The sequence below is a fragment of the Eriocheir sinensis genome, chromosome 24, assembly GCF_024679095.1.
Source record: "Eriocheir sinensis breed Jianghai 21 chromosome 24, ASM2467909v1, whole genome shotgun sequence".
In the NCBI taxonomy this organism is placed as follows: domain Eukaryota; kingdom Metazoa; phylum Arthropoda; class Malacostraca; order Decapoda; family Varunidae; genus Eriocheir; species Eriocheir sinensis.
The window spans coordinates 2101797-2113027 of NC_066532.1; the positions used below are offsets into that span (position 1 = coordinate 2101797).

The window sequence follows — 11231 nt, forward strand, 5'->3', positions numbered from 1 at the left end:
TGTCTGGGACATTCGGCCAACTAGTTGTCAGCGTGTCGTGCTAACCCTCACGACTCCAGACTCCCGTCACGACGTCGGCGCAGCATTCGGCAACAGTCTCAAGATCCACCAGTCCCATTACCAACCCTTCCCCTATCCACCTGTCCCATTACCAACCCTTCCCCTATCCACCTGTCCCATTACCAATCCTTCCCCTATCCACCTGTCCCATTACCAGTCCTTCCCCTATCCACCAGTCCCATTACCAATCCTTCCCCTATCCACCAGTCCCATTACCAACCCTTCCCCTATCCACCTGTCCCATTACTAATCCTTCCCCTATCCACCTGTCCCATTACCAATCCTTCCCCTATCCACCACTCCCATTTCCAACCCTTCCCCTATCCACCAGGCCCATTACCAATCCTTCCCCTATCCACCTGTCCCATTACCAACCCTTCCCCTATCCAACAGTCCCATTACCAATCCTTCCCCTATCCACCAGTCCCATTACCAACCCTTCCCCTATCCACCAGTCCCATTACCAACCCTTCCCCTATCCATTAGTCCCATTACCAATCCTTCCCTTATCCACCATTCCCATTACCAACCCTTCCCCTATCCACCAGTCCCATTACCAACCCTTCCACTATCCACCAGTCCCATTACCTATCCTTCCCCTATCCACCAGTCCCATTAACAACCCTTCCCCTATCCACCAGTCCCATTACCAACCCTTCCCCTATCCACCAGTCCCATTACCAACCCTTCCCCTATCCACCTGTCCCATTACTAATCCTTCCCCTATCCACCTGTCCCATTACCAATCCTTCCCCTATCCACCACTCCCATTTCCAACCCTTCCCCTATCCACCAGTCCCATTACCAATCCTTCCCCTATCCACCTGTCCCATTACCAACCCTTCCCCTATCCAACAGTCCCATTACCAATCCTTCCCCTATCCACCAGTCCCATTACCAAACCTTCCCCTATCCACCAGTCCCATTACCAACCCTTCACCTATCCATTAGTCCCATTACCAATCCTTCCCTTATCCACCATTCCCATTACCAACCCTTCCCCTATCCACCAGTCCCATTACCAACCCTTCCACTATCCACCAGTCCCATTACCTATCCTTCCCCTATCCACCAGTCCCATTAACAACCCTTCCCCTATCCACCAGTCCCATTACCAACCCTTCCCCTATCCACCAGTCCCATTACAAACCCTTCCCCTATCCACCAGTCCCATTACCAACCCTTCCCCTATCCCACCAGCCGATTTACCAACCCTTCCTCTATCCACCAGTCCCATTACCAATCCTTCCCCTATCCACCAGTCCCATTACCAATCCTTCCCCTATCCACCAGTCCCATTACCAACCCTTCCCCTATCCACCAGTCCCATTACCAATCCTTCCCCTATCCACCTTTCCCATTACCAACCCTTCCCTTATCCACCAGTCCCATTACCAATCCTTCCCCTATCCACCAGTCCCATTACCAACCCTTCCCCTATCCACCAGTCCCATTACCAATCCTTCCCCTATCCACCTGTCCCATTACCAATCCTTCCCCTATCCACCTGTCCCATTACCAATCCTTCCCCTATCCACCTGTCCCATTACCAATCCTTCCCCTATCCACCAGTCCCATTATCAACCCTTCCCCTATCCACCAGTCCCATTACCAACCCTTCCCCTATCCACCAGTCCCATTACCAACCCTTCCCCTATCCACCAGTCCCATTACCAACCCTTCCCCTATCCACCAGTCCCATTACCAACCCTTCCCCTATCGACCAGTCCCATTACCAACCTTTCCCTATCCACCAGTCCCATTACCAACCCTTCCCCTATCCACCAGTCCCATTACCCACCCTTCCCCTATCCACCATTCCCATTACCAACCCTTCCCCTATCCACCAGTCCCATTACCAACCCTTCCCCTATCCACCAGTCCCATTACCAATCCTTCCCCTATCCACCAGTCCCATTACCAACCCTTCCCCTATCCACCAGTCCCATTACCAACCCTTCTCCTATCCACCAGTCCCATTACCAATCCTTCCCCTATCCACCAGTCCCATTACCAACCCTTCCCCTATCCACCAGTCCCATTACCAAACATTCCCCTATCCACCAGTCCCATTACCAATCCTTCCCCTATCCACCTGTCCCATTACCAACCCTTCCCCTATCCACCAGTCCCATTACCAATCCTTCCACTATCCACCAGTCCCATTACCAATCCTTCCCCTATCCACCAGTCCCATTACCAATCCTTCCCCTATCCACCAGTCCCATTACCAACCCTTCCCCTATCCACCAGTCCCATTACCAATCCTTCCCCTATCCACCAGTCCCATTACCAACCCTTCCCCTATCCACCAGTCCCATTACCAATCCTTTCCCTATCCACCAGTCCCATTACCAATCCTTCCCCTATCCACCTGTCCCATTACCAACCCTTCCCCTATCCACCAGTCCCATTACCAATCCTTCCCCTATCCACCAGTCCCATTACCAATCCTTCCCCTATCCACCAGTCCCATTACCAATCCTTCACCTATCCACCAGTCCCATTACCAACCCTTCCCGTATCCACCAGTCCCATTACCAATCCTTCCCCTATCCACCAGTCCCATTACCAATCCTTCCTCTATCCACCAGTCCCATTACCAATCCTTTCCCTATTCACCAGTCCAATTACCAATCCTTCCCCTATCCACCAGTCCCATTACCAATCCTTCCCCTATCCACCAGTCCCATTACCAATCCTTCCCCTATCCACCAGTCCCATTACCAACCCCTCTCCTATCCACCAGTCCCATTACCAATCCTTCCGCTATCCACCAGTCCCATTACCAACCCTTCCCTTATCCACCAGTCCCATTACCAATCCTTCCCCTATCCACCAGTCCCATTACCAACCCTTCCCCTATCGACCAGTCCCATTACCAAGCCTTCCCCTATCCACCAGTCCCATTACCAACCCTTCCCCTATCCACCAGTCCCATTACCCACCCTTCCCCTATCCACCATTCCCATTACCAACCCTTCCCATATCCACCAGTCCCATTACCAACCCTTCCCCTATCCACCAGTCCCATTACCAATCCTTCCCCTATCCACCAGTCCCATTACCAACCCTTCCCCTATCCACCAGTCCCATTACCAACCCTTCTCCTATCCACCAGTCCCATTACCAATCCTTCCCCTATCCACCAGTCCCATTACCAACCCTTCCCCTATCCACCAGTCCCATTACCAATCCTTCCCCTATCCACCAGTCCCATTACCAATCCTTCCCCTATCCACCTGTCCCATTTCCAACCCTTCTCCTATCCACCAGTCCCATTACCAATCCTTCCCCTATCCACCAGTCCCATTACCAATCCTTCCCCTATCCACCAGTCCCATTACCAATCCTTCCCCTATCCACCAGTCCCATTACCAACCCTTCCCCTATCCACCAGTCCCATTACCAATCCTTCCTCTATCCACCAGTCCCATTACCAATCCTTCCCCTATCCACCAGTCCCATTACCAATCCTTCCCCTATTCACCAGTCCCATTACCAATCCTTCCCCTATCCACCAGTCCCATTACCAATCCTTCCCCTATCCACCAGTCCCATTACCAATCCTTCCGCTATCCATCAGTCCCATTACCAACCCTTCCCCTATCCACCAGTCCCATTACCAACCCTTCCCCTATCCACCAGTCCCATTACCAACTCTTCCCCTATCCACCAGTCCCATTACCAATCCTTCCCCTATCCACCAGTCCCATTACCAATCCTTCTCCTATCCACCAGTCCCATTATCAACCCTTCCCCTATCCACCAGTCCCATTACCAACCCTTCCCCTATCCACCAGTCCCATTACCAATCCTTCCCCTATCCACCAGTCCCATTACCTGTCCTTGCCCTATCCACCAGTCCCATTACCAACCCTTTCCCTATCCACCAGTCCCATTACCAACCCTTTCCCTATCCACCAGTCCCATTACCAATCCTTCCGCTATCCACCAGTCCCATTACCAACCCTTCCCCTATCCACCAGTCCCATTACCAATCCTTCCGCTATCCACCAGTCCAATTACCAATCCTTCCCCTATCCACCAGTCCCATTACCAACCCTTCCCCTATCCACCAGTCCCATTACCAATCCTTCCCCTATCCACCAGTCCCATTACCAACCCTTCCCTTATCCACCTGTCCCATTACCAACCCGTCCACTATCCACCAGTCCCATTACCAATCCTTCCTCTATCCACCTGTCCCATTACCAATCCTTCCCCTATCCACCTGTCCCATTACCAATCCTTCCCCTATCTACCAGTCCCATTACCAACCCTTCCCCTATCCACCAGTCCCATTACCAATCCTTCCCCTATCCACCAGTCCCATTACCAACCCTTCCCCTATCCACCAGTCCCATTACCAATCCTTTCCCTATCCACCAGTCCCATTACCAATCCTTCCCCTATCCACCTGTCCCATTACCAATCCTTCCCCTATCCACCAGTCCCATTACCAATCCTTCCCCTATCCACCTGTCCCATTACCAATCCTTCCCCTATCCACCTGTCCCATTACCAACCCTTCCCCTATCCACCAGTCCCATTACCAATATTTCCCCTATCCACCAGTCCCATTACCAATCCTTCCCCTATCCACCAGTCCCATTTCCAATCCTTCCCCTATCCACCAGTCCCATTACCAATCCTTCCCCTATCCACCTGTACCATTACCAACCCTTCCCCTATCCACCAGTCCCATTACCAGTCCTTCCCCTATCCACCAGTCCCATTACCAATCCTTCCCCTATCCACCAGTCCCATTACCAACCCTTCCCCTATCAACCAGTCCCATTACCAATCCTTCCCCTATCCACCAGTTCCATAACCAACCCTTCCCCTATCCACCAGTCCCATTACCAATCCTTCCCCTATCCACCAGTCCCATTACCAATCCTTCCCCTATCCACCAGTACCATTACCAATCCTTCCCCTATCCACCAGTCCCATTACCAATCCTTCCTCTATCCACCAGTCCCATTACCAACCCTTCCCCTATCCACCAGTCCCATTACCAATCCTTCCTCTATCCACCAGTCCCATTACCAATCCTTCCCCTATCCAACAGTCCCATTACCAATCCTTCCCCTATCCACCAGTCCCATTACCAACCCTTCCCCTATCCACCAGTCCCATTACCAACCCTTCCCCTATCCACCAGTCCCATTACCAACCCTTCCCCTTTCCACCAGTCCCATTACCAATCCTTCCCCTATCCACCTGTCCCATTACCAATCCTTCCCCTATCCACCAGTCCCATTACCAACCCTTCCCCTATCCACCAGTCCCATTACCAACCCTTCCCCTATCCACCAGTCCCATTACCAACCCTTCACATTTGCTCGAGTGGATTTAAGAATCGTTCACCTATCAACCAGTCCCATTACCAATCCTTCCCCTATCCACCTGTCCCATTACTAATCCTTCCCCTATCCACCTGTCCCATTACCAATCCTTCCCCTATCCACCTGTCCCATTACCAATCCTTCCTCTATCCACCAGTCCCATTATCAACCCTTCCCTATCCACCAGTCCCATTACCAACTCTTCCCTATCCACCAGTCCCATTACCAACCCTTCCCTATCCACCAGTCCCATGACCAACCCTTCCCGTATCCACCAGTCCCATTACCAACCCTTCCCCTATCCACCAGTCCCATTACCAACCCTTCCCTATCCACCAGTGCCATTACCCACCCTTCCCTATCCACCAGTCCCATTACCAATCCTTTCCCTATCGACCAGTCCCATTACCAACCTTCCCTATCCACCAGTCCCATTACCAACCCTTCCCTATCGACAAGTCCCATTACCCACCCTTCCCCTATCCACCAGTCCCATTACCAACCCTTCCCATATCCACCAGTCCCATTACCAACCCTTCCCTATCCACCAGTCCCATTACCAATCCTTCCCTATCCACCGGTCCCATTACCACCCTTCCCCTATCCACCAGTCCCATTACCAACCCTTCTCCTATCCACCAGTCCCATTACCAATCCTTCCCTATCCACCAGTCCCATTACCAACCCTTCCCTATCCACCAGTCCCATTACCAATCCTTCCCTTATCCACCAGTCCCATTACCAATCATACCCTATCCACCTGTCCCATAACCAACCCTTCCCCTATCCACCAGTCCCATTACCAATCCTTCCCCTATCCACCAGTCCCATTACCAATCCTACCCATATCCACCAGTCCCATTACCAATCCTTCCCCTATCCACCAGTCCCATTACCACACCTTCCCTTATCCACCAGTCCCATTACCAATCCTTCCCCTATCCACCAGTCCCATTACCAATCCTTCTCCTATCCACCTGTCCCAATACCAATCTTTCCTCTATTCACCAGTCCCATTACCAATCCTTACCCTATCCACCAGTCCCATTACCAATCCTTCCCCTATCCACCAGTCCCATTACCAATCCTTCCCCTATCCACCAGTCCCATTACCAACCCTTCCCTTATCCACCAGTCCCATTACCAATCCTTCCGCTATCCACCAGTCCCATTACCAACCCTTCCCCTATCCACCAGTCCCATTACCAATCCTTACCCTATCCACCAGTCCCATTACCAACCCTTCCCCTATCCACCAGTCCCATTACCAACTCTTCCCCTATCCACCAGTCCCTTTTCCAATCCTTCACCTTTCCACCAGTCCCATTACCAATCCTTCCCCTATCCACCAGTCCCATTATCAACCCTTCCCCTATCCACCAGTCCCATTACCAACCCTTCCCCTATCCACCAGTCCCATTACCAATTCTTCCCCTATCCACCAGTCCCATTACCAGTCCTTCCCCTATCCACCAGTCCCATTACCAACCCTTCCCCTATCCACCAGTCCCATTACCAACCGTCCCCTATCCACCAGTCCCATTACCAATCCTTCCGCTATCCACCAGTCCCATTACCAAACCTTCCCATATCCACCAGTCCCATTACCAACCCTTCCCCTATCCACCAGTCCCATTACCAACCCTTCCACTATCCACCAGTCCCATTACCAACCCTTCCCCTATCCACCAGTCCCATTACCAATCCTTCCCCTATCCACCAGTCCCATTACCAACCCTTCCCCTATCCACCAGTCCCATTACCAACCCTTCCCCTATCCACCAGTCCCATTACCAATCCTTCCCCTATCCACCTGTCAAATTACCAATCCTTCCCCTATCCACCAGTCCCATTACCAACCCTTCCCCTATCCACCAGTCCCATTACCAACCCTTCCCCTATCCACCTGTCCCATTACCAACCCTTCCCCTATCCACCAGTCCCATTACCAATCCTTCCCCTATCCACCAGTCCCATTACCAATCCTTCCTCTATCCACCAGTCCCATTACCAATCCTTCCCCTATCCACCAGTCCCATTATAAACCCTTCCCCTATCCACAAGTCCCATTATCAACCCCTCCCCTATCCACCAGTCCCATTACCAATCCTTCCCCTATCCACCAGTCCCATTACCAACCCTTCCCATATCCACCAGTCCCATTACCAATCCTTCCGCTATCCACCTGTCCCATTACCAACTCTTCCCCTATCCACCAGTCCCATTACCAATCCTTCCCCTATCCACCAGTCCTATTACCAATCCTTCCGCTATCCACCTGTCCCATTACCAACCCTTCCCCAATCCACCAGTCCCTTTACCAATCCTTCCGCTATCCACCAGTCCCATTACCAACCCTTCCCTTATCCACCAGTCCCATTACCAATCCTTCCCCTATCCACCAGTCCCATTACCAACCCTTCCCCTATCCACCAGTCCCATTACCAACCCTTCCCCTATCAACCAGTCCCATTACCAATCCTTCCCCTATCCACCAGTCCCATTACCAATCCTTCCCCTATCCACCTGTCCCATTACCAACCCTTCCCCTATCCACCTGTCCCATTACCAATCCTTCCCCTATCCACCTGTCCCATTACCAACCCTTCCCCTATCCACCAGTCCCATTACCAATCCTTCCCCTATCCACCTGTCCCATTACCAATCCTTCCCCTATCCACCAGTCCCATTACCAACCCTTCCCCTATCCACCTGTCCCATTACCAATCCTTCCCCTATCCACCAGTCCCATTACCAATCCTTCCCCTATCCACCTGTCCCATTACCAATCCTTCCCCTATCCACCTGTCCCATTACCAACCCTTCCCCTATCCACCAGTCCCATTACCAATCCTTCCACTATCCACCAGTCCCATTACCAATCCTTCCCCTATCCACCAGTCCCATTACCAATCCTTCCCCTATCCACCAGTCCCATTACCAAACCTTCCCCTATCCACCAGTCCCATTACCAATCCTTCCTCTATCCACCAGTCCCATTACCAATCCTTCCCTTATCCACCAGTCCCATTACCAATCCTTCCCCTATTCACCAGTCCCATTACCAATCCTTCCCCTATCCACCACTCCCATTTCCAACCCTTCCCCTATCCACCAGTCCCATTACCAATCCTTCCCCTATCCACCTGTCCCATTACCAACCCTTCCCCTATCCAACAGTCCCATTACCAATCCTTCCCCTATCCACCAGTCCCATTACCAACCCTTCCCCTATCCACCAGTCCCATTACCAACCCTTCCCCTATCCATTAGTCCCATTAGCAATCCTTCCCTTATCCACCATTCCCATTACCAACCCTTCCCCTATCCACCAGTCCCATTACCAACCCTTCCACTATCCACCAGTCCCATTACCTATCCTTCCCCTATCCACCAGTCCCATTAACAACCCTTCCCCTATCCACCAGTCCCATTACCAACCCTTCCCCTATCCACTAGTCCCATTACCAATCCTTCCCCTTCTTCAAGACATGCCTGACCCTTTCACATCAACACCCAAGACCTCGTGTACCCTAGAGTGGTGGGTAGTCGTGGCCCATAGTCGGCACAGTGTGAACGGGGCTTAACTGTTTGCAATTTAATGTCTTCTGTATGACTTAACCAAACCTTTCTTCTAACTGACTGCAACCTAACCTCTCTTCTGTCTGCCCGTAAAGCCCCGTTCACACTGTGCCGACTCTGGGCCCGTCATGGTGCAGGCAAGTGTTTATAGTGGCGCCATCTCCATCTCTCTGTCCAAACCACTACGTACACTTTCTATGGCTCCTTAATTAGTTCGTCTCCTTCGCCCCTGCAGGAGGTGGACATGTCAGCGTCCCTCTACACGGTGTCCCAGGCGAGGAGTCAAGCCGTGGCCTTCAGTTACCCGTTCACCGTCGACCAGTTCACCTTCGGCTACACGCGGCCCGTCCTGAGGAGCGACGAGACGGGGTTCCTCAAGCCGTTCTCCCTCCCGGTGAGTTGATGGATTGGATGGACTGTTGCTTGGGTTTTGTTTCTCTTAGTCTTTTTTTTTTTTTTGGGGAGGGGAGGTGTCATCTTTTTTTCCTATTTTTTCTTCTTTTCTTCATCTTCTTTCTTCCATCCTTTCATTCTTCCTTTCTTCCTTTCCTAATTCGTTCCTTCTTCATCGTCTTCGTCTTTTTTTCTCCTTTTTTTTCTTCTTCATCTTTTTTTAATCCTTGTCTTTGTTTTCTCCTACCCTACCTTCCTAACTGCTTACCAACCTTCTACTACTACTACTACTACTACTACTACTACTACTACTACTACTACTACTACTACTACTACTACTACTGGTACTGCTACACTGTTACCACCTTCTCCACGTGCCCTTCTCAGGTGTGGGCCCTTCAGGTGGCAACACTGGTGGTGGTGTTTGCGGCTACTTGCTTGATTCATCTCGGACACTCGAAGATAAACACGTCGAGGTCAGTCTCTTTCTCTCCTCCACCTCCCAACCGTTTTGTAGTCTCTTATATCTTTGTTATCCTTGTACCCTATTCTCTTAGCTTCTTGTGGTCTCCTAATATCCGTGTGTGTCCTTGTTAATTCTCCTTCTTCTTATCTTCATCTTTTTTTTGTAGTTTTCGTGAAGGCTAATCTTGTGTTTCCTAGCTGTTCCATCCCCCCTCCTCCTCCTCTTCTTCCTTCTCTTCCTCCTTTTTTTTTTTTTTTTCTTCTTCTTCTTCTTGTCTATATGACCCAGATGTTGGCGGGAAAAATCCTCGAGAAGATCATCAGAGACAAACTCGTTAGGTTCCTTGAAGACAACATCATTTCCGATGCTCAGCACGGTTTCAGGAATAAGCGCTCATGCTTAACCAATTTACTGGACTTCTTCCAAGGTATCTATGAAAACTGGGATAATCATATCCCCAGTGATGTTATATATCTAGACTTTCAAAAAGCATTTGACAAAGTGCCACACGAAAGACTCCTCAAGAAACTCAAGTCGGCGGGGTTAGGCGGCAATCTGACAGCGTGGATCAAAGACTGGCTCACTGGAAGAAAACAACGAGTTGTACTCAACGGACAAGCCTCCGAGTGGCTTCCGGTCACAAGTGGAGTGCCACAGGGGTCAGTGCTGGGACCCATACTCTTCATCATATATATCAACGACCTAGAACTAGGATTAAAATCCAATCTTTCAAAATTTGCCGACGACACAAAGGTGGGTGGGAAGGCCCTCACGACGGCAGACTGCGAAATTATCCAGAGAGACCTGGACCGGATCACTCGGTGGTCGGAAAAATGGTAGATGTCCTTCAACACTACCAAATGTAAAGTAATGCATATCGGATCCAGAAACAGCAATCACACATACCACATGGGTGGCGAACCACTACATGTTGTGCAAGAGGAAAGAGACCTCGGGGTCACCATCAGCCTCCTCCTCCACCTCCTCCTCCTCTCTCACTTCCTCTTCCTCCTCCTCCTCCTCCTCAGTCTCTTGTTATCGCCTTGTATCCTTGTCTTCTGTTCCTCCTCCTCCTCCTCCTCTTCCTCCTCCTTCTCAGTCCTTGTTTGTCTTCTGTTTCTCCTCCTCCTACACCTTATCATCATCATCATCACTATCATCACCATCCTTCATCTTCGGTCTCCTTATATCCTCGTAGAAGAGGCGGCGGCGAGGGTGATGACGGTCTGACTCCCCGGCGGCGCGATCACTGGGCGGGGGCGGCGACCAGCGCGGAGAGGAGTGCCTGCTGGGTGTACTCCGCCTTCCTGGGACAGTGTGAGTGTAGAAGGGAAGGGAGTGTCGTGGGTGTGTATGGAGGAATAGACAGGTGGATTGAT

General features: G+C 51.1%; 1 protein-coding gene and 1 long non-coding RNA gene across 8 annotated transcripts in view; one reads left to right on the plus strand and one right to left on the minus strand.

Moving 5' to 3' along the window:
* LOC127002721 (glutamate receptor ionotropic, kainate glr-3-like) overlaps positions 1–11231 on the plus strand; it is a 63726-nt gene that overhangs the window by 44806 nt on the left and 7689 nt on the right. For all 6 annotated transcript variants that reach the window (XM_050868807.1, XM_050868804.1, XM_050868805.1 and 3 more), the window contains 3 exons: positions 9229–9387; positions 9774–9862; positions 11051–11169. In XM_050868807.1, the coding sequence (XP_050724764.1) occupies positions 9229–9387; positions 9774–9862; positions 11051–11169 (367 nt within the window). The remainder of the gene's footprint in view (positions 1–9228; positions 9388–9773; positions 9863–11050; positions 11170–11231) is intronic.
* LOC127002725 (uncharacterized) lies at positions 3314–8429 on the minus strand. Of its 2 annotated transcripts, none has more exons than XR_007756478.1 (3): positions 7814–8429; positions 7082–7224; positions 3314–3903 (listed from the first exon to the last, which is right to left on the minus strand). It is a non-coding gene; the product is annotated as an uncharacterized LOC127002725 (long non-coding RNA). The 2 variants fall into 2 exon arrangements; XR_007756479.1 differs by lacking the exon at positions 3314–3903 and adding an exon at positions 7256–7317 and having other exon boundaries at positions 6952–7224; positions 7938–8429.